This window comes from Elephantulus edwardii, unplaced genomic scaffold (genome assembly GCF_000299155.1).
Source record: "Elephantulus edwardii isolate Elephantulus edwardi_28Jun2011 unplaced genomic scaffold, EleEdw1.0 scaffold00038, whole genome shotgun sequence".
Lineage (NCBI taxonomy): Eukaryota > Metazoa > Chordata > Mammalia > Macroscelidea > Macroscelididae > Elephantulus > Elephantulus edwardii.
This window is the reverse complement of record NW_006399788.1, coordinates 12,975,811-13,000,194: the sequence shown is the minus strand read 5'-3', so window position 1 is coordinate 13,000,194 and position 24,384 is coordinate 12,975,811. Positions and strand designations below refer to the sequence as shown.

Here is a 24,384-nt window from a genome sequence, read left to right as displayed (position 1 = left end):
TTTATGAAAATTAATAAAATATAATTATAGAAAAAAATGTTTTAAATGAGTATACAAACCAATTTTTTTAAAAAAGGTATTTTTCTCTACTCCTATTGCAACTCTACAGCAGTTTCATCACCCTGGAGATAATAATTTTCTGCTTTGATATCCTAGTACAAAGTACATATAGTCTGCTATATAATAAAAATTTAAGCTGTTGTCCATTGTTAAGGGAAACAGAATTAAGTGGTTCAACACAAATAATATCAAACACATATAAGAACACTAGATGTAAATCCTATATAAATAACCATTCTGCCATATAAAATGGTTTCTACATAATTACCTTAAAAAGAACTCAAGTTTCTTTTGACTGAATCTAGGTCTTGACAGAGAAAGTTGACCTGGAACATCTTGAGGTAGGGAGAAGTAATAAATATCAAACACTGATTAAGATCTATGTAAAGATAACACATGAGTGAAATTGAGGGAGGTGTCTCACTGACCAAACTTAAGCAACAATGTCGGTCTAGAAACTAAGGGGCACCAGGCCATGGTCTTTGCAATTACTTGCCATGTGTCAGAGAGCTGGACAATAAGTAATGATGATAGAAAGATTAATGCCTTTAAGCTGTGGCGCTGGAGAAGAGTATTGACTGCTAGGAGAACAAACAAGTTCATCCTGGAGAGAGGGTTCCTCATAGGCAAGGATTTTGAAGCTTTTTCTGGCATACTTTGGGAATTCTGACAGGACGGACCAGTCCTTGGAAAGGAAGTCATGTTTGGAAGGGTGGAGGAACAGCGCTAAAGCTAAAGACGAAGACCTTGGACAAGATGGACTGACTCAGTGACTAGGGTAAGAGAGGTAGGTGTGGTGTGTCAGAGACAATGAGGTTGGTTCAAGATAAACCAGGGTTCAGAGCTGTTATACATAGGGTCACTATGAGCCCCAAGTGACTCAATGGCACACAACAGTAGCATACATTAAAAGAATGGTAATAACACAGAATGAAGAAAAAAGAATCAACGAGACAGCAGAAAATCACCAAACTGCATAAGCCAATGTAATAATAAACTCATGCAATCAATAACACCAATTACAAGAAGAAAATGGTTCTGTTAAAGAGTTATCTAGGACACATTATATGAGCAAATGATCAAGCTTAAGAATCACTACAGAAGAACAACACTGGCGGGAATGAAACAAACATTTTAAAGCTACATTTCCAATTCCCAAGACATCTCCTTTTATGGTAATTTAAGTTATCTGATGCAGTGGAAGTACACATGATTTACATAATGAGGGCCTTTAATCAAGAGGAAAGAAGCAATATCTAGAAAGGGAAAAGTCTGGAATCTTCAAAAATATCAGTATAGAAAACCTGTCAGTCAGGTGTGGAGGCAGGAATATTAAAAATAAAAGAACAAAACAACATGACAACAGGATATTTTCACAAGATCTTGGATTTTAAAAAAGAAAATTAAGGACTCTTTGATTTAGTTGGCAATAAAAATATGATCTATAGAAAACTCCTGATTACATAAAAAAATTCTTTCTTAAATAGATATAAATTATTTAGTAGTGATTTCAACTGAGTTACTATCTTAGAACACGAAAAGTTATACTAACATTGTTACTTTTTAACTTTCTGAGAGGAATCTAAATTGTTATCCTCCAGAGCCTTTGCAGAGAAATAGAGGCAGGCTGCTCCTATGAAGTTTTATAGCCTCAGAAACCCCAGTCCCTAAGACTTGGAACCAGCTCCACAGCACTTTTTTGTTTGTTTGTTTTAAAGGAAGAAAACAACTGTCCCTGGAGTGGTCATTATTCTACCCTCCAAAACAATAGTACACTCAGTTTTAACAAGAAATAAGAAACTACAGTTCCTTGCTTTGTCTGAGGCCATATAATCAAATTCCTAACAATGGGATGGAAGGATAAAAATCTCCAAGTCAGATCCTTAAAAGTAGTTATATATATGCCCTTTTCCACAGTCCAGGCTACAACACAGCTATCTGATCACACAGACAAGAGTAATATATGGACGAATGCATATCAAGACAGAAAAACAAACTCTGGAATCCTGGATAATCTCAAGCAAAAATTGCTTGTCCCCTTTAAATCATTCCCTGCTACTTCTAGAGCTTTATACAAGACACACAGCTTGTGGTTTTGTAAACTACTCTTTATTTGCAACGCTGATAGCACTCTGGCCTACATCCTCCTAAGTATTACTAGTCAGTGTGACCCCAGTAATTCTCTGGGTCTAATTTTGCTGGTTCACAAGACAAGGAAGAATGGTATGAGTGACACTGAGCTCCTTTTTCATCTATTGTAGGACACATGGTGGCAGAGTAGGTTACATACTGGACTGCTAATCAAAAAGTAAGTGGTTAAAAACTAACAGCAATCTCCTTTCACATATTTACAACCTTAAAAACCTGATGGTGGGTCATTAAGAATTACAATCAAAGCCAAGACTGTGGGTTTCTTTTAGCTTCCTTTTTCATAAAATAAGTATGCACATTGTTGTTGTTGTTATACGCCACTGAGTCGTCTGTGACTTAGTGAAATAAAAAAATTGGAAATGTCATATTTTTAAATGGCACACATGAAAACACTGCACAATTTATTTATACACTAACAAATAATTTCTAGTGTCTACTAAGAGTCAGATACTGTTACAATGTCTGAAATTAAGTGATAAAGAGGATTTAGGCTCTTACAAAACCCACAAATTAGAGAAAACGTAAAATAGAAATAAAAAGAATTTTTAAAATAGACAACAAAGCTGACTAATACAGAGTGTGCATCAGTTTTAAGGTTGGAATGGAATTAGTTAATTGACAAGAGAGGTCATGATCATGGGGAAAAAATGAGTAATGTATAAACAGGTAAAAAAGGGACAAGTTCAGTGACTGTCATGGACTGAATTATGTGTATCTATTACTTCCTCACTCCGCTTTCCCAGATCTAATAAACCAGAGTTGTTATGGATACTCTCATCACAGCCTTACCTGGATATAAGCAGAGCTCCCCAAAGGAGGCCTATAATACCTTCAGAATCTCCAAGGAATGATGGAACTGCAAATGCAGAGGGAAACAATTTTCCTTCAACAATGACAGAGCTTGGGCCTTCTCCTACTGGTTCTTGTGCGCTACCCTCGGAACAGACTCGTAACTAACTCTCTAGTGAGTTTTCAGAGCCAGCATAATCTGACAAGAGGACAATGTCCATCTTTCCCTTATGAAGCAGCTGGTAGATCTGACCAACATGCCTTCTGGTTGGCATCACAGCTCCTTTATCACTAGGCCACCTGAACTTAGACTTCTAATACTCTGGTCTCAGAAGCCAGATGGAAGGTGGCTATGAATCATGATTGACTTGATGGCATTGTGGGAATCTCTTAAAATGTACAAGAATAATTTTTTTGGTTGAAGCTACTCACTTGTGATTATCTGTTACAACATGAGATAACTAAGATAGTGACCTTAGAAAAGAAAGAATGATGCACACTCTTGGGACACCAAGAAAGCTACAATGTCGAGAGCTACTTGAGCAAGCATGGGAGGGAATAAAAGAAGAGATAAAAAGGGTTGTAGATTAAGACAAAAATGGTATTAAATAGATGATTATTATTAGCATATGGAGATGAGTCTCTCTGATGATAAAAGCTACAGCAGGAAAACGTTGCTGAAGATCATTCCAACAGTAATGAAGAACAGTAACAGAGAACTGCTGGAAGTTCAGCTGGATAAGAGGCTGTGGCACCAGGGATATCACTGCTCATGTCAAATGGATCCTAACAAGGTGACAGTGCGAAGTACTGGAGTCCCAGAACATTTGACTGTGCTCATGTGAAACCTGGTGGCGGTCTCTGGAGAAAGGCGACTCTGTCTCCAGGAGCCAGGGAAGCCACGCTTGGCCTTGGAAGGCAGAGTGGCTTCAAGCCCAAAGGAGAGGAGGAGGGAGGAGACAGAAGGCCATAATCGCCCAGGTTTGCTCCACCCAGGTGGCTGTGATCCTTTGGCCAGAGAGAAAGAGAGAGTAATCAGCTGGCCCCGCCAAGAGAAAACGATGTGACCAAGACAAAGGTGGGTGACTTTTAGTTTGAGGCCCTCAGGCCAGTCTTTCAATGTTTTTGTTCAGACATTCCTCTAGGTCGTATAGCCCTGGTGTACAAGTTGCCTTCCTGCGGTCACTTGTGGTTGCTGTGAGGCTGAACACTGTGACACGGATGTGTCAAATGTGTTAATGGTTGGCTACCTACCCAATGCGGACTGAGAGTGGGGTGGAGCTCCCCGATTGAACAAGCGTGGAAGGAGAAGTGGCATCCACTTCCATAATAGCTTGCCTCCGGAAACCCTATGAACTTGGAGAGAGGATGAAAGGCACCCAAGTGTCAAAAATTCTCCTTCATAGGGTCGCTATGAGTTGCCTGCGACTCGACGGCACTTAACAACAACAACATGTGAAACCTACACCTAGATCAAGAGACTATTATGGGAACTGAGCAAGGGAACGCTACATGGTTTAAAATTAAGAAATGTGTGCATCAGGGTTGTATTCTTTCTTCATACATATTTAATCTGTTCACACAACACATTATTCGAGAAGTTGGATGCTATGAAGAATGTAGCATTGGGATTGGATGAAAGACTCATGAATAACCTTTGTTATGCAGACGACACAACCCTGCTTGCTGAGATGAGAAAGACTTGAAGCACTTCCTATAGAAGGTCCAACACTGCAGCTTTCAATATGGATTGCATCTCAACATCAAGAGATAAAAAATCTTCACCAGTGGACCGATAGGCAACATCATGAAAAACGGACAAAATATTGAAACTGTCAATTACTTCATCTACTTGGATCCATAATCAATACAACTGGTACCAACAGTCAGGGACCTCTCCAAATTGTTGAGAAGCAATAATGTAAGCTGGAGGACTAAGACACGTCTGAGTCAGGCCATGGTCTTTCCAATCACTTGCTATGCATCTGATCAATAAGGATGACAGAATCAATGCCTCTGAACTATGATTTTGGAGAAGAGTATGAAAGATCCTATAGACTGCTAAAAGAACAGGTATGCCAGGGAGAAGAGCTCCTGGGAGGCAAAGATGATAAAGCATCTCACGTACTTTAGGCATGTTGCTAGAAGAGGCTATTCCTTGGAGAGGAGCATCATGCTTGGAAAGGTGGAGGCACAGCAGAAAAGAGGAAGACCTTCAATCAGGTGCACTGACAAAGTAACCGTAAAAATGGGCTCGAATGTGTCAGAAATTGAAAAGACGGCATGGGATAGGCCAGGGTTCAGATCTGTTGTTTACAGGGTCACTATAAGCCGAACTCAACTTCACAGCACATAACAGCAACCCCTTAATTATATCCAAGTTTCAAGAACAAAAGGATATTTGTAAAGAAAAGACTGATCACAGAGACGATACCAGTTAAAGACTAAGGTGCACTTGATACAAGCCATGAACTTCTCAATTGCTATATGCCCCTCAAAATCAGACAATGAATAAAGATGACAGATGAACTCATGCCTCTGAATTGTGGTGAAGAATACCAGATGCCTTTGAATGGTAATATTGCAGAAGAGTACTATCACATAGACTGTCAGAACAACAAAACTGTTGACCCCTGAAGTGCAACCAGAGTGCTTCCAAGAAACAAAGATGGTGAAACTCCATCTTACGTACTTTGGGGGCCAGTCTTGTGATAAAGACATCATGCTAGGATGGGGGACAGTCAGAGAAAGAAGTAGCCTCTCAACAATATGGACCAACAGAGTGGCTAGAACAAAAGACTCTGGCATGGCAGAGATCACAAGGATGGTGCAGGATAGGGGTAGGTTCAGATCTATTCATGAGTCATAGTCTACACTATGATACATAATAACAGTAGATTATGTATGCCTGAGAGCTCTGGTAGCAGTGTGCAGGGAACTGTGCTCTTAGCCAAAAGACCTTGCGTCTCTGCTGGTTTGACCAGCCACTCTGAGGAAGAAAAATGAGCAATCTCCTCCCAAAGTTAGTCACGAGTAAGTTCCGATTCAACATCAATGTGCCAAGTGCGAGACACTTAAGCAGGTTGTTGTTGTTATGTGCCGTCGAGTCGCTTGCATACCAATGTTAAAATCCCCACCCTTTGGAGTTTAATGTATCAGAACAAATGTCAAGGTTTAAAAATGGTTAAGAAATAAGTTTCAACATCACTGCAAGAAGCTCTGGTGGCTTAGTGGCAAGAAGCTGAGCTGCAATCCCGAAGGCCCATGCGGTTCCAATCTACCAGATGCTCCACTGGAGAAGGACGGGCAGTCTCCTCCTCTGAGAGTCAGATCTGACTTGACGTTACACAACAACCACAACACCACCACTGCTTTTGGTTGATTCCTTAACATTTAATATACAGGTCTGAAAATAGTTTAGTCTCTTATTTTTTTTGTGGTTTATTCTAAGGAAAAAACTCTATTCAGTCAATTCCAACTCAGAACAAATCTCTACGAAGTTTCCAAGGCTGTAAATCTTTTTACAAGAGGCTGCCTGTCTTTCTTCCCTTGAACAGCTGGTGCATTCAAACTTGCTGACCTTTTGTAATGCAACACAAAACACCATCAGTTTCAAGGCTGTTCTCTCCCTCATTGCCACTAAGGCTGGAACTGACTCAGCTAGCCTTGATCTTAAAGGCTCTAGATCACATGAGAGGCAATTAATTGTCCACCTTACCCGATTAAAAGCCCACACCTTTGCGTTGTAAGTGCAACTCCCTATGCACTAGGCCAGCAGAGCTCCCATCAAGGGTATTTAAAAAAACTAACTGCATACCACTGGAGTTTACAATAAAAATATATAATTTTCATATAAAAAATTGTTAAGGGCAAATTCTGACTTGCTTTAAATTTAAATGTCTTTCTACAAAGGAATGGATAAACACATATATCCAATGGAATAATATTAAGTCCTGAAGCTTGCCATAACATGGACACACCTTGGAAATCAATGTCGAATGAAATAAGCCAGTTGCAGAGGACAAATATGATACGATCTCTCACACACACATATATAATGTGGGCAAATACATAAATATCAAAGATTAATGGTTACTAGAAAAGGGAAGGAGGGGAAATGAAGGAGTTTGTTTTGTACATAGCCACAATTTATTAAGTTATATACATGCTAAGACATGTATTAGGGCTCTATTTGACTAAGTAAAATAAATTAATAACAAAGGAAAATCTCAGGAGAACAGCTGTGCAAAAGACTTGGAAAATATCTGTACCAGACTTAACTATTTCCCTTAAAAACATTAAATATGTACAGAAGCAGAGTTAAAAGTCTGAGAAGGAGAATTCAAGGTGAGGTGTGGGAGAAGACTGGAAAAGATAAATTATTTTGCAGCTCGTGGACTTTTAAAAATTATGTGCATCATATCCACAGGGAGAAAAGAAAATTAAAACAAAAATTGAAAGCCTCCACTAGCAACATATACAAGGTATGAGACGAAGTTTTGTCATCTCTGTCTCCAAGCAACATTTTGGTTATAGCCTCTCTAAGACTCATCTGTTTGTTTTTTTGCAGTTCTTAGGGCTCAAGTGTGTCAGAAATGATGAGGATGGCACAGGATAGGCCAGTGTTCAGATCTACTGTTCACAGGATCACTAAGAATCATGTTTGACTTGATGGCACCTAAAAACAACAACAAAAAATCAAGTGGCTGTAAAGACATTCCCATCAGCTTAGAAAAGCAGAGCTACCTACAGCATACAGAAAATCACCTGGATGAAATGGAAAAGGCTGATATAACAACTCAAGGACTTAGGATCTTGTTTCTTAATTTTTTATAATACTGTGACGTTACGGGTTTATTGTTTAAAATGGCTTTCCTATCCATTAACTGACTTTGCCATGTGGATGGGAGGGAAGTGTGTGATAGAGCATTGCTCTGTCCATGAGGGGACTGGTTAGTCTCACCATTAAATTGACCAGATCTAGCACCAGAATCCGAGAACCTTACCAACAGCAAAGCAGGAGCAAGAGAATCGATTACTTGGAGGCAGAGTCTTGTGCTAGTCAGATCAGGGCCTACGAAACTAGCCATAGCAGCCACAGCAGAGAACCAGAGACCTGAATGAAGTAAGATGATGCAGACCTTGGGACTGCTACTCTATAGAATCAGAATTAGGAGCCTTTGCTCAAGAAGTTTGTTGGATGCTGGCAGCTCAATAACTGCACCACTTTGAATATGTGATATTCTCCAGTTCTGGCAGTAACCCAATATTATACATCAGGCTTCTGAGAGGATTCACTATACTCCATCTTGCATTCCAGGGCTTGGATATATCATTTCCCCCGTTCCAGTTAAGTGTTCCACACTATTTCATTTTAAAAATGAAAAATTTGTTCCTGTTTTGCTTCACTGGCAATTATTCAATTGATTAAAACAGGTTCAATGCTCTGCTATGTACCCTGAGACCAGAAGAACTCTATGTTGCCTATTTACCATGTCTTCCATTCATGGCAGCAATGGATGGATTCTGACAGAATGGGAGAAAAGTATGAAACAGACCTCAAATTCCTAAAGAAACCCAGACTTACCAGACTGATTGAGACTGGAAGAGATCCTGAGATTACTGCAATGGTGGCCTAGTAGAAAGGGACTTGCACTGCCAACCCAAAAGTAGGTGGCTCAAATTTATCAGATCCTCCATGAGAGAAGGATGGGTAATATCCTGTTTGAGTTATAACCTCTGAAAATCCACCAGAAGGCCAGCTATGTGTCAGTTCCAAGTTGATGGCAATAAAGTTATTGTACTACTCTGACAAAGTCTCTAAATTCCAACCTGACACTATCCCCAAAAGTCCCCTTCTGGCTAAATAAAAGATTGCTTACAAAATTAAACACCACTGTATTTTACTCCTTTATAAAAAAAAAACAACTATCCATAGGATGCCTGCCTTAAGGCCAAAAATTATTTTTTTTATGTGTGTTCTTGCTATTTCTTTTTTTATAATTTTTTTTTTACAGAGAGGTTTTGGATTTCCATTCATTCATTGCCGCAATTTTCTCCCTTCCCACCCCTCCCCACCAGCTGGCTTCCCCCTCCAAAGAGAGAAGAGAAAAAAAAGAAATTCCTTCAAATTATTTTTAAACCAAAGATGAAAAGGTATGAGGGTATGTAAATGAGATTATAGAAAACAGAATAACCAGAAAAGAAATGAGAATTTTCATGCATTGTTAAGAATGTAATCAATGTCACTGAACAATTCTGAATAGAAATTGTTTCACAGGAACCTTATCAATTACGCAAACATTCACAAAAAACGTTAAAAAAAAAAAAAGACAGGTATAGTAAAATAACTACCAAAAAAAACAACCCCAACTGATACAGTTGATGATATTACTATTTTGGATTAAGATACCAGGGAACTGTTTTATGATCTAGTGGTAAGAAAATATGCTGCAATCCCAAAGGCACGTAGTTCAAATCCAACAGCTCTTTTGTAGCAGGAAGGGTAGCCTCCTCTCGAGCAATTTATTGCCTCTGAAAACCTGCTGGAGGGTCAGTTATGATTTGATAGACTACAACAGTAACATTTTAAAATAATGTTGTGCTTTAAGGTAGACTTTAAAGAAAATTTCATTCCTTCTCTCTTCCTCTCCTTTAAATAGGAGGGGAGGAGAGTTGTGAAATAGGAAGTTTCCAGGGCAGTTTTAAACCTTTCTTCTAAGGAAAAAACCTCAACAAATTGCACTACATGTTGCACTCAAAATTAAACAAAATGTCAAGGTCATAAAATTCCCTTGCCAATCCACAAACAGCACCAGAGTAGGTTCTGAGGATTTCAATAATCTTACAGTAAAACGTTGGACGCAAGATAATGAAAAGCCTTGAGGACTCACCTTTTATAATTCTAAAGTAGATGTTTTAGGATTCACAAAGATCAGATGAAAAAGCTTCAAGCAGATCTACTTTAGTACCAAAAATCAGTGAGGGAGAGTAGGGTAAAACCTCAAGTCACAGCAAAAATTTTTATAGGACAGCTTTACAGGGGTTCACATAAGAAAGCAGTACACTCTTCTGACCACGTTATTTTGTGGTTCATAAGACTCTTCTAAAGCACTTTGCTGTTATGTACTGTCAAGTCAGAATTGACCCACAGCTTACAAACTCCTAATTTTTGAGGCAGGCAGTTGCACGGGGGAGACTGCCCATCTTTCTCACATGGAGCAGCTGATAGATTCAAATTATGTGCCTCTGGATTTGCAGTAAATTCCTTATCACTAGTTAACCAGAGCTACATTTAAAGCATATTAGTACAGCAAAATTTATTAACAGAGTCATTTCAGTATTTATACATTTCAATATTCTTTTATGGTGTTAAAAACTGAGGACCCCCCTGCAAAAATAAAAAACACCCCTCTTCCAAATTAGTAAGAAGAATGGCAATGTTTCACATTGCTGCAAATCTCTCTTTAATATTTCTGGTTTAAGAGAAGCCTGGATTCTTTTAAATGCTTTGAAGACATATAAATACAGCCTCATCTAGATATGAAGTTAGAAAAGGGAGTTACTTTAATGGTCTTTTCTGTTGTAAAGTGCTGTCAGGCTGGTTCCATTTCATAATAACCTGATGTTTCTAAGAAACAGAATGCCACCCAACTCAGTCCTACATGATCTTCAGAATCAGGCACGTGCTTGAGAGCCTACTGCAGCAGACACTGTCAATTCACTCTTTGATAATACATCAAAACACAACAAATATCAGCAAGTGGTAGTTTATTAAAGGCTTGTGAAATCTGAAGATATGTTAGGATTACAATAGTCTCTCCTGCAATGTCACTAAAGTATGATATAAAAAAAATAAAGATCCACTGAGTTAGGCAGATCTTTGAAATGCTGATTGACACATTTTATGAAACAAAGTATATTTTTTAAAAAAAATCACATCCATTAACAGCATTATTGATTTAATTAGAAAATCTTTATGTATTAGGAGATGTCATGCACATGAGAGCAGATACAAGTTTCCTAAAATTCTAATTTATTAAATGATCAAATTTTATGACAGGCAATAAAATACTTTTTCTGGAGGTGACAAGAGTCACTATTCACATGGGAGAACATCTGCCAAATATTAAAGTCTGAATAACTAGTTTGTCAGTTTTCAAGTAAACATAGCATTCCAGGAAAAAAGTAGCTAATTCTGCTCAAAAGTACATGTAACTACATAAATGGTTTTTCTCCAATCAATGTACTTTAGTCTGTAACAGAATTGCTTAGGTATACTTATTACCACATCAAATGTTTGACATTTAAATCTTGAGTTAAAGTTTTTACTGGTTCATGAGACACTATTAAATAGACTTTTTTAAAACACTACCAGTTAATGAGTATGAAAATTCCCATGACTACTGGTACCTTTTGGTGACACTGCTTTAATTTCTAGTAAGTATATTTACCTACATTGCTTTTATATGGCTGGTGCAGATGCCAGAGTAATATAAAGGGAAAACACAGGCTTGTTATTATTATGAAAACTGTTTTGACTTCGCAGACCTTTTGAAAGGCTTCAGTGGCTGCCAGTCACAGGTCCATTACAGACATTCTCTAACGCAAAAGGTGCACAGATTTGCCTAGTTTACGTTTACATGTTGTGTATTATGTTTATTACAAGCACATATAATTTTAAAAATATTTTCTTAAGTTCGACTGCCCCTTCATAGTTTAAATAACAATCTTCTTGGTACTTTAAATAAGTCCTATTATAAATATTATATATTCCAATATTCTCAAATGCTCCTGCCTGAATGAAAGAAGGATGATTAAGTTCTGGAACAAAACAACATGGGGTAGAAGAAATTTTTACTAAAAAAGTACGAGACAAGAATTTCAGTTCTAGTACTTGCCTAAGATTATAAGGTTAATAAATTATGTAACCTTACTGGCTTGGTTTCCTCAACTATAATATGGAATAACACAGCTCACTTATTTCAGCTTTCTGAGAATTAATAAACTGATATAAACAATAAATGCTAAGTATTGTTGTTACTTAAACTGGTCATGCCATCTCTTACCATAACTGAGTGCATCACTGACTATATATATACACACACACACACACACACACACGCGCGCGCGCGCGCACGCACACACATACATATATATGAAAAAATCTAATTAGTAAATTATCAAATCTTTACTGTCTCTTCCTTTTGACCAAAAAAGTAACTTTCAGACCTCTGAACACTTTTTAGAATTTCTATCCTCACCTGAGAGAAAGGTAAAGAGAGTAAATGTAACTAAATTTTGAATATTCAAAGTCTGGTTAAAGGTCTGGGAAGAAAGTTATTAGCTAAAGCATTAGTATCAATTCTTCAATTTTCTTATTTATCAACATAAAAAACTTAAAAATATTACTTATCTTCTTTTCTACAACTCAACTTTAGCTAAACAAGGCAAATGCAAAGAAACAATACATAATAATAACAATTCTCTCAGAAGCTGTGGTATATTCACACAATGGAATACTACACTGCATTGAAAAACAAGGAACTCATGCAATATTATTAAAAATTGTGACCCTGGAGGACATTATACTGAGTGAAATATCTCAAGTCACAAAAGGACAAATACTGCATGGTGCCACTGTTGTATAATGAGGCTGACATGGGGGGGGGTGACGGTAGTTAAGTCTGAGAAAAAAATGGATACATTATGTATACTGCATTGAAAACGATGAGGGAGAGAACAGTTTAAAAATAATATATTTATGATTATCATTATGATTATCATAAAGAGTATGGAATGAGGGTTGCAGAGTGGAGTATACCCGGGGTGAGGGTGCGCGCGTGGGGGGGGTGAAATTGTATACCAATGAAGGAGTTTTTCTTTTGCTTTTAAAGAAGAGCGAACTGGGGGTGGGTGTGGAGTGGGAGAAAAGTGCAACAATGAATGAACAGAAATCCACAATCTCTGTAAATGGTCATTGAAATGAATAATAATTAAAAAAAATTGTTTCCCTAAATCTCTCTTCATTCTGTTTATTCTACAAATACCAGGAATGGAGCCCTAGTAGCACAACATGTTATACGCTAGGCTGCAAACCTCAAAGTCAGTGGTTTGATTTCTCCAGTTGCTTCATTGGCAATCTCCTCTCATAAATATTTACTGTCTCAAAAACCTAATGAAAGGTTGCCACGAGCTATAATTGACTGAATGGAGTGGGTTTGGTTTTTCATTAGAGTGCAGTAAGAATAAATTGAGAGTAATCTCAGCTAATAAACTTTCAGTGGTACCTATCTCATAAATACATATATCTGAACAGAAAATAAAGATACTGTATGACTCATAATGAGAAATAATATGTGTCCAAAAAAGGAGGACTGTCACATGACATACAAGATAAAAATGTTAAATAAAACCTTTATGGTAGGTACTCTGTGCCCTTACTCTTTTTGAAATACTAAAATAACATCTGTTCTAATCTTTCCATCTAATAATCTCTGGGGAGGGAAAAAAAAAATCACACAAACTTTTCAAGATTTAGGTACTGGAAAATAGCAGGTATGTCAGTAATATGAAATCTGTAAAATAATATGGTCACCTAACTCTAGCTTAAGCTCTGGTGGCTTGTGGATAAGGAGTTGCACTGTCCAAGCAAAGGTCAAGCATTCAAATACATCTACTATTTCACAGCAGAAAGATGCTCAATCTCCTCCCATGCAATTTATAACTTCTGAAAACTTAATGAAAGACCAGCTGAGTCAGTTCAAACTCAAAAGAAATGAGGGTTTTTGAGATTAGTCCAAACATCGACATATTAACACACATCCTTCTTTAAGAAACACAGAACACAAATAATTTTCAATTCTATTTATATTATAGCATTAAGTATATGGAATAAATTAGTATTTTATTTTGTATGATGCCAAGGATTACTTGTGGCTTAAACTTTTAGATCTTTAAAAAAAAAAATCAGATTTTCAGAAGTACTTAAAAGCTTTTCCCAACAACACTCTACACCTCTTGGGGGTGGGTGTGTGTGGGGGGGAGGGGGGGTTGTGGGAAATTGGAAGAATTTGTTCTGGCAAACAATGTATTCAAATTTTGTAAACGAACTAGTATAACATGGGGGGGAGGGTGAAGAAACAGTCTAATCGCTAACAAATCATACTAATAAGAAACAGAACAGTGTTGAAAAGATGGAATGCAACTGGATGTGTGATAAAGTAAGGTTTCTTATAATAAAGTTATATCCTAAAATGTCGTCGTTGTTGACTGGCTCTGAGTCGAGTACGCCTCATTAAGACCCTATGAACAAAAGGCATGAAGCCCCTCTACAACTATCAACATAGCTTCCTATAAACAATTTTAGCTAGCAAAGATCTCCCTCTCTCATTACTATCAAATTGGAACAGACTCACAGTTGACCCTCCAGTGGATTTTCAGAGGCTATAAATCACATAGGAATTGACTGCCATCTTTCTCCAGCAAAGAAGCTGGTGCATCTGAACCACCTACCTTTGAGAATCAGACCCTTTACAAAATTCAGAAATCGAGAAATATTAATAAAATGAAAACTCACTGTGATTGGTTAACGGTTTCATATTTTAGTCCAGAAATGCACACTTTAATCGATATGTACTTGAATTTTTCATTATTTCCACAAGTAAAATTTAAACAGACTGTTAATTGCTACTGCATAAAATTATCAGCAAAATTCCTCACTGTTTCACTTTAAAATAGTAAGAGTGATTTCCCAGTATGCTGAACTCATATTTTTAAAACAAAACCAAGACTACTTCTATTGCTAAATAATAAAGGAGTGAAGCGACAGAAGCATAAATGGCACAGCATTGGCCATGGGCTGCTAAGGTTCAGAGATAATGGGGTACATTATACTGTTCTATCTGCTTTATATAATGTACAAGGTCTTCATAATGAAAAGGTTAAAAAAGGAAAAAGAGAAATTAAAACCTAGAGAAATTAATGAGACCAGAAGAATCTGATAAAAGAGAAAGGGGGGGGACGGACTTGGAACAAAATGTGTAATTTTCACAGAATCCAAACTTTCTGGATCCAAGGCTGGATAATCACCAAAACTTTTAATGAAAACATTAAACCAAGGTTACACTCCTGTCTTCTTTAAACCAAATAATGATTTAGCTTAATGAGTAAAAACAATCTGACCTGATCAAAATCAAAACAGGATTTAAGTAACAACAGTCACTTGAAAGATTAGAAAGGAAACTTAAAGAGGCAAAGAATGTATATTAACAGGAAGGAACAGCTCAGAAAAGAAGATGTTAATGGCAGCACAAAAAATTCCATCAATGCCACTGAATAGTACCTAGACAAACTAAATGGTGTGTGTTCTGCTATATTTTCTACAATAAATGTGTATGTTTTCTACAATAAAAATATTTTAGTAAAATATCTACACTAAGCATTGAATTCTAATGAAATACTGTGATATGAAACTATGAATAATGAGGAAGTAACAGGAGTACTGAGTTTTTATTCTTTACAATGTTAGCAAAGGAAGACCAACAGACATATGAAGATATGTTCAAAATCACCTGCAAGAAGAGATGCAAATCAAAACCATCAGGAGATACTATCTCACTCAGCAGCAGTGGTAAAGTTTAACAGGACAGCAAGTAATAAATGTTGGAGATAATGTAGAGATAAAGCTTAACACACAAATTTCATGTGACCCATCTATTCCACTGCTTGGAATATCCCAAAAAAAATGAGAACTGAGGCACAAACGAAGGTATGTACACCAATGTTCATAGAAGCTTTATTCACCACTGCAAGAACATGGAAACAGTACACACGTTCAACAGTAATGAAACAGATTGAAAAATTATAGTATATTCACCAGACGGAATACTAAGAAGTATGCAGGAGCAATGATTTTGTAAATCACTACCTAATCTGGGAGGGACTGGATAGATTATGCTAAGTGAACTTAGTCCCATTAAGGACAAATACTGTATAAAACCATTAGTGTATGAGGATCCAAAGGGATGAGGATAGATGGGTGCAAGTGTGTTTAAATCATAGGGTTGCAGAATTTGAAGGGTGGAGGGTGGGGTGGGTAATAGAAATGGGAAAGATCTGATGTGAAAAATACAAACTTTGTTAAGTAAACCAGTATAAGATACAAATTTTATTTAAATTTAAAAAAAAAAAAAGATTACTGTGTTGGAAACTATGGGGCAATTCTACTCTGTCCTACTGGGTTAACGATAAGTTGGAAGAGGGCAACCAGCTCGGTTTTGTTTGATATAGATCATCATTTTATTCACACATGTAATTAAACACTAGGGAATAAAATTAGAAGAGTTGAATGTAACTGCCTTTAGGGAGAGGGACTACCACCTGAATAAAGAAAGAGATAGTCATCTTTTCTTCTAAACATTAGTGTTTCATTTAATAAATTAAAAAAAAATCAGTCTGTATTTAAAAAGGTAGCCTCTAAAACTTGAAAATTCTCTTTATTGTTTTACCACCTCATTATGTGGTTTACTGTGGTTCTGACTGTTTTCTGAGCTTTAACTGATGGAATCAAAAGACCTATGTAGAAACACAGTACACATTTTCTTCACTTTGGCTGGGAAGAATATTTAGTAGCTTTTAAACACAATTCTCCAGTTTCCTCATTCTCCAAAAACTACTGCCTCACTAATCAAAAACTTGCATAGGATAAATTTCTTACTGTGATTAAGCAGAATTCAAATCACACTACCATTCAAGTACTTGTATGATACAAATAGTTAGCTGCTTGACTCTTAGTACAAAAGTTGACAGCTTGAACCCACTTGGAGATGTCTTAGAAGACAGCCAAGCAGAAAGATTACATAGCCTTGAAAATCCCATTAAATGTCACTATCTATCAGTGTAGTAACTGACAGCCATCGGTAACTGACAAGCCTGCGTTCTAACCTATCTCTCACAACAAAAAGCTATTTTGGGGAGTGGACTTCTATGATTCTATGAATATGATGAAATACTATCATTTCTCCCATGAAGATTAAATTACATGGAAGTAGACTGCCACATCCTTCTTCCTTGGAGTAGCTGGTTGGATGCAAGCTGGTTGGTAATCTTTTTTAGTCAGCAGCCCAACATTTAATTCAATACACCACTTGGGACCCTTCTCTAACAGACTGTAAATATCCAGTAAGAAACTACACAGGCTAAAGAGTAATATGAGTATACTGTCACATTCTGTTTTAGCTACAATATATTTTATGTAAAATGTTCAGTCTTAAATAATCAAGTTAAAAAAAATTAAGTTCAATAAAGATTTCTTTTTGAATTAAGATTTCTAACCAAACAATTCCACTTAGTAATTCTTTCTGAGTTATATGAAAATTAACAAAATTACAGAATATAAGCCACAAAAATCACCTTGTCTAGTACATTTACTAGGGAGTTTCGGTGGCACAGGGAGTTATACTGCTAATCCAAAGGCAGAAACCATCAGCATTTCTCTAGGAGAAAGACAAGCAATCTCCTCCCTTGCGATTTACAGTCCCAGAAACCCAACTGGAGAGTGGGGATGGAGGAGGGGATCGATCAGCCATGAGTCACAACTTGAGAGCAATGAGTTATTAGTGTTTTGTATTAAAGTGTCTTTCCTGCTGAAGATACAGTAAGCCAGAATACTTAACCAAATGACATAATAGCTTATGTTTGGAGACAGAATAAAAACTTAAGGTTTACTAAAATCTTTCTATGATAGTTGTATGTAATCAATATATTCACAAAGATTGTCAAGTAAATAAATTGACTATACAACCCAGCATCCTGCCATAACTGTTCTTTCCACTTCAAAATGAATTGTCAGGTGCCGTCAAGCAACTTTATGAAGCCTTCTCTAGCCTGTGTCAACCTCATCGTTTCTGATGTACTCAAGCCCATTACTACGGTCAGTTTCAATCCATCTTGCTCAGAGTCTTCCTCTTTCGTCAACGCTCCACCTTTCCACGTATGCTTTTTTGAAAGACTTTTTAACAGAACATACCCTCATTCAAGAAGTAGTTACTAAGCATCTATTGTGTGTCAAGCACTGTTCTAAAGCATACAAGTTTATATGGGATACCTCACAAAGAGTACAAAAACAAATTAGTTCTGCACAAGCTTACAGTGTAACAGAAGTGTTTTTGGGTACTAAATAGGATACAAAGTGTTATGAAGAGAGGTTAAAAAAATAAACATTTCCAAAAATGGAAAGAAAACAAGTAAAAGGCAACAGGCATGACTAAAAAAAAAAAAAAAGGAGACTTAAAGAAAAGTTTGAGTAACTTGAAGAATAAGCAGAATTCTACTAAAAGAACTGTGAAATAATTCCAAGGTGGGAGAAAGAAAGAAGTAAAAGCTCACAAGTAACAGTACATGAAACGTATTTGAAGAACAGTATCTATTTAGCTGAATTATAAACCACAATAGAAAATAAAAGCTGGGCTATGTTGAAGAAAGGTCTCGAAAATGTCTGATTTTAGTTCACAATTCAGTAGATAAACTTATTCACTAAAGTGATCTGAGAAAAGTGACAACCCAGAATGCCACTTAAGGTTAATTTAGCTGGAAAACATAGGACAAGAAGCAGGAAATAATTTGGGAAATCAATGTAACCAGCTAAGAGAAAATGAGAATCTGAACCAAGGGAAAGGAGGTTATGGAAATTAATCATTACAGAAGTAAAAATGGTGATTGCATGTGAGAGATGACAGATACAATTGGGCATATTTTAGTGAGTAATGTTATTAACCGAAAATGAGGAAACTAATGAAAGGGAAGGTAGAGCTACATGTTTTCTGTTTATAGACTACAGATTAAACTCAGGGGTGGCAATGTAGTAGAACTTTTATTCTATTTCAGAAAGCAAATCTTCCCAGAGTAAAAGAAAGGTAAGAAATTCAGACACTTTTATGCTTAATACTTAATTTACTCATAAGACATAGGTGCTAACATAATCCACGCCTTTGTTAAAATATTTATATGCCAAGCCTTAGCATTTTCAGATGCTAGAAAAATCCAAGTTAAAATAATAAACATATGCCCCAAAAAAAGTGCCATCATTTAACAAGGCAGTAGCAAAGTATAACTTTTTAACTATTAGAAGAGCAGAACTATCTATTACTTATATCAAAGCTCTCAGTTGACTCATTTAGGTAAATAGAGAACATCAGCTTCTTCTGATTAAACAAAATCTATGTAGTCTTTTTGTTTACTGCTTAACAAAACTCTGAAATTTTTGACGATAGGGCTCAAATTCTAGAAATCTCATCCCCCTAGTTCTCTGCATTTAGGAGACTCTCAACAGACCTTTGAAAACTGGTCTCAAAGGTCTATTGCACTAATATGCCACTTTCATAATTTGATGGGTATTACATAATAGCACAGAACAAATGATCCAATAGTTGAGTGCTTACTATTCAACAGGTAATGAATGCAGTTACAAAATTAGTAACATTGACTCCTCCTTTGCTTTTAGGATTTCTTTCTCTAACAAACACTACAGAGTACACTAGAAAACCTTGACTCACACTATCGGTGTGACCATAAATGAGTCTCTAAAACGTCTTTAAGCTTCTGATTTGTTTGAAAGGGGATGAGAATCCAATGGAAGAGAAATCTCTATCAAGTATCACAGGTAAAAAAATTGGGTTCCTGGAGGATTCTCAAAACTCTAACAGATATTTCACTACACTGGCAAAGTAAACACAGGCATACATCTGCCTCAACACAAAGCCATTATTATCTTAATCACTGCCTGGAAAATCTCTCAAAACAAGTACTTCTCTAGATAGCGAGTCAGAAATACGATTTTAATAGGAGGACATTTCCAGTAAACAATTCTTAAGAATTGAAATGTCTTAAGTTTTGCCGAAAAATCTTACTCTACTTCAAGATATTACCTAATTAAAAGTTTAACTTTAAATTATACTTAGAAATTAAAAAATGTCATCAATGAAGCATAAACCTTAAAGCTTCAACTTTTAAAATGCATTACAAAACATTATTGTGGGGATAATTAGACTTAAGTTCTTCAACTAATCAAAACTAGTTTCTATAATACATAGCAATATAATAAGTTCTGCAAAAGTCAGACTACTAGGGACACCAATAAAAATGTTCTTTAAAAAAAAAAAGTCAAACTACATGTTCACTGTGCTATATATTATCCACTTAAACTCCGCAAGACAACAAAAATGTATTTGGGCCAGAATTTCTTCATCAAACACACCAATAACCACCACACTCCCAAATTAGATCTGTTCCCTCCCCACAAAAAAAGGCACCAAAACCCTAAATACATCTATTTTAACTTAATAATCTAAAATCAATGTACAAACATAAAAACGCATCAATAACTTACATTTGTATATGGAATGCATATAGCAAAGAAAACTTTAACATGTGTACCTCAAAATTTTTTTTTGTGTGATACTTATTTTCGCCAATTGTTCCTTTCACCTAATTTAGGAATAAGGAGGCATAAATAACAAGAGGTCTGGCCAAGTGTTAATACTATTCTCCAGGAAGGTGATTTTTAAACTTGTTCTTACATTTCCTAAACAATATACACAAAATGTCCTTAAACTGTTCCAAATTCAGCTTCAATAAAATCTCCTAGTAACCAAGATTTTGTAAAGATTCTGTATTCAAGTCTGCATTATTAAATGCTTTCTTACCTTCTGCTACATCATCATCTACAGCTCCTTTCACCTGAGAAAAACACCACTGAATATCATTCCCTCCTCCAGCTCCTGGAAAAAGCACACAAACAAAAACACGGCAATTAAAACTGAATTCTGTTCATGTTTACTCTCGTAAATAGAGAGATGGTATCCAGGGCTGGCATGATACTAATAGCTTAGTACTGCCCACACATATAACCACTACTCCGTTTAGTTATTTAGAAGAAAACACTAATTTGGAAGGTGAAGAAAGGAGTAAAGCACAGATCTTCCAGGTACGAGTTACTCAAAGGTGTATTACGATTAAATTGCATACTTGTTCAAAACACCCCTTTCATTTTTGCCTCCCCTAAAACACATGTAAGAGTCTTACATTCAAGCAAGACCTACCAGAACAAAGTAAATGCGAAAAGTTAGGGAGCTTTTAAGTACCACAAAGAGCCCCCAGAAGATTAATAAGGTTAAACTACCATAAAACATAGAGCGAAGAGAGAACTTCAGGAACATTACTGCCTGAGTGAGAAGAATGATTCATCTGAACACTATCACCAAAGTACACACACAACAAACACACACCACCCATTTCTTTGCATTTTAATACCAGCAAATCACTTGGCTCCAGACAGGAAAAGAAACAAAAATGAATGCTGTTGAAGAAGTTTCCAAGGAACTTGTTCTGCCTCCCTTCATCTTTTCCTTCAGAATCCAAGACATTGCAAATATATATTTTGCTAGTTTGTCGTCTAGTGCAAAACAATTTTAATTTTACTTTATTATTCAACAGGCTAAAAAGCAACTAGTTTACAGCAAACTCTAAATCAATCAAATGTTCTTTCTAAAGCTTTAATGAACTACCTAAATATTAAAAAAAAAACCAAAACAAAAATCCCCAAACAGGGTAAGACTGATTTAGTCTCCAAATGTTTTATTTCAAATCCAAGCAAGCACCAATGGAGGAAACCATGAAAAAGGCCTGAATTTATGGAGGCAGAAACTCAAATCATATCTTATGAGTCTACTGGATGAAGGGCACTCAGCATAACAAAATCAAGTGCAAAAAATATCCTCAAAGCAATTATTTTTCTCTCCCTTCATTCCAATTCCTTGCTAAATATTCCAACCGTGTTTTTCTTATACCAATTTTTACCCAAGCTTTTTACCTAAATCTCCTCTATTGCTACTTATGTCACCTAACTACACTACTGTATTAACCAACTTTTAGAAACCCATTTGAGAAACAAACATCTGCACAAAAGCTAATGTGCAGAAAGGAAAGTTTAAATTACATTTTCATGCAACATGCCCTATTAAAGGCCTTGCACTTTTTGGTCGTTAATGGGTAAGAAATGAAACAAAACTATAAAGTACTTCTGCTACTTCAAAACAAAAAAATTGAGACTTTAGTCTCAAAAATGTTACGTGCAGGGGGGGGGGCGGGCGGGATTACACCAAATTACAAAATTTCCTATCGTATTTTTAACTTGAAAAACACTGTTCCATCCCTTTGCAAAATATTGTATATACACCCAAAAGGGATTGCAAGAGAGGAAAAACTGGTATTAAATGATGGAAGATTTGCAAAAAAGCCGGAAAGGGGGGGGGGCAATGCACAGGCCTCCAAAGCAGCAAAGACAAATCTGCACTCGCCCCCACCCCGCCCCACCCACGCCTTACCCCACGGCTTGCCAACACACACCCCACCCCCACCCACGCAAAGCTTCCAGCCTTTATTTTAAAAGCCATTTTGCTCTCACGGCGACCACTGGCCTCACCAGAACCCTCCCCACACCGTCCCCACCCCCATCCCACCCCACCCCACCCGACCAATTCCCTGAAATCCAAGGGGCGCCCCGCGGCTCTCTGCGCGGCAGAGACGGTCGCTAGGGGGTGATGGAGGGAGAAGGAAGAAAGCCGTGCCCTGACAGTAGACGAGGGTGATTTCTCCTTTACCTGCCATGTTGCGCTGCAAATGGTGACCCTTCTGGATTCCTCGGGGTCTCTGCTTCCTGAGCTCACCCCCCTCACCTGGGGATGGGGGGGTAGAGAGGGCGGATGGCGGCGGATGGCACCTGTGGGGGCGGGGGGGCCGGGGAAGAAGGAAAGAGGTGCGAGCAGAGAAGCCTGCAGGATGTTGGATTTCACTCTAAGGTGTCACCGCCTTTGCTTTTTCTCCAGGAGCGACGGCGGCAGCTACGACGGCGGCGGCGGCGGCAGCGGCAGAGACAGGCGACTCCACTTTCAAAATGGCGCCGGCTGGCCTGGCCAGTGATGTCACTAGAGGGGCGGAGCCGCCAGGCTCGGCTGGAGGGGCGGGGCGGGATGAGGAGAGGCTGGAAGAGGAGAGAGGGGCGGGGGCGCGGGGAGCGGCGCGCTCGCTCCTGGCCACGCCCGCTTCCTTCCCAGCCTTCACCCCTGCCCCTCCCGCGCGGCGCCCGGGTCCTGCCGCGCCCGCCGCGTCCCTGCTGGCCTTGCGTGCTCGGCGCCCCGGCTGCGGCGCTCAGCGTCTAGTCCTATGCGGTGCTCCTGCTGCCGGTTCTTACCAGTCCCCGCCCCGGCGCGTTTTGCGTTGGCTCATGGGTGCGAGGGCCTTCTGCACTCCACAGTTTCTCCAGCCCTCGCGACTTTCAAGGAGGAATATGTGAACCGCGCATCTGGGCAGCGATTCAGGAGCAAGCTCAGCCAGCAGGTTAACGTGCCCGCTCGCTGGGGTGCGTGGCCTTCTGTGTATCTTCTTTGCAGAGACTGCTTGTATTGCTATTTAAGAAAGCTAGACTGTGATTTAGCCCTGAGGCCAATGAAATAAAGAGACGGTGGTGCAGACTCACTGCTTCACCGAGGTGAAAGTTCACGGATCTAAGAAAGCTGACTCGTTCCCTTCGGGTGAACGCGTTTGTTTTCCGCCTGGGCCCGCGCATCTCAAGCCAGAGTTTCTTAGCGACTGAAAGCAAGAGTAATTTCTATAGAGAAAAGAGTTTGCTACTAGCGGAATATGGCTGAAAATGGGAACCAGGTTTGTACAGCTGAAAGAAGCAGGATCAAGGATTGAAAACTACACCCTGAAGTCGGGCTATCTGGGTTCCAAACGCTGACTCTGAGTATCTTGTTAAGTGCAGAGTCTAGTGGACCAGGACTCAAAGCGACCCTATGAGCATGAGAGGAAGCTAATTCTACCTTATAGGGTTGTTCTGAAGACTAAATTGACTTGACTTGAATAAATAATAAATGTTAGCAGCCATTACTAGATTCATATTGAAAGAATCTTCAATAGAGTTTTAAGAGGTTAAAAAATAGAAAAAGACAATCATTAGTTCAGAGAGGATGGTGGTGGTGGTTGTTATATGCCGTTGAGTTCGCTTACTTAGTGACTATGTCAAGAGCTCTGAACCCTGCAATACCTGAGATAGTTATATTGTCTCTGACACAGCTAATCTTAATACTCCAGTCACTGCGTCACTCCATCTCATCTAGGGTCTTCTTCCACCTTTTCAGACATGATAGCTCTCTCCAAGGACTGGTCCCTCCTGTCTACATACCCTAAGTATGTGAGACAGAGCTTCTAAATCCTTGTCTCCAAGGAGTAGCCTGGTTTTCACTCACTCTAGGACAGACCTGTTTTGTTTTCTTAGCAATCTGTTACTCTTCTCCAGCACCACAATGCAAAAACATAGATTTCTTT

The 24,384-nt window shown here is 38.0% G+C and overlaps 1 protein-coding gene across 2 annotated transcripts in view; it reads right to left on the bottom strand.

Moving 5' to 3' along the window:
• The window catches only part of PPP2R2A (protein phosphatase 2, regulatory subunit B, alpha), an 83,184-nt gene extending 60,236 nt beyond the window's left edge, over window positions 1–22,948 (bottom strand). Inside the window, exons 1-2 of one of the 2 annotated variants that reach the window (XM_006884852.1) lie at window positions 22,659–22,948; window positions 20,703–20,777 (exon numbers count right to left, since the gene is read on the bottom strand). In XM_006884852.1, the coding sequence (XP_006884914.1) occupies window positions 20,703–20,777; window positions 22,659–22,665 (82 nt within the window). In that variant the 5' untranslated portion in view covers window positions 22,666–22,948. Of the gene's footprint in view, window positions 1–20,702; window positions 20,778–21,178; window positions 21,238–22,658 lie in introns of those variants that run through there. The other variant, XM_006884851.1, reaches the window with a different exon arrangement.
• Window positions 22,949–24,384: the final 1,436 nt, after the last annotated feature.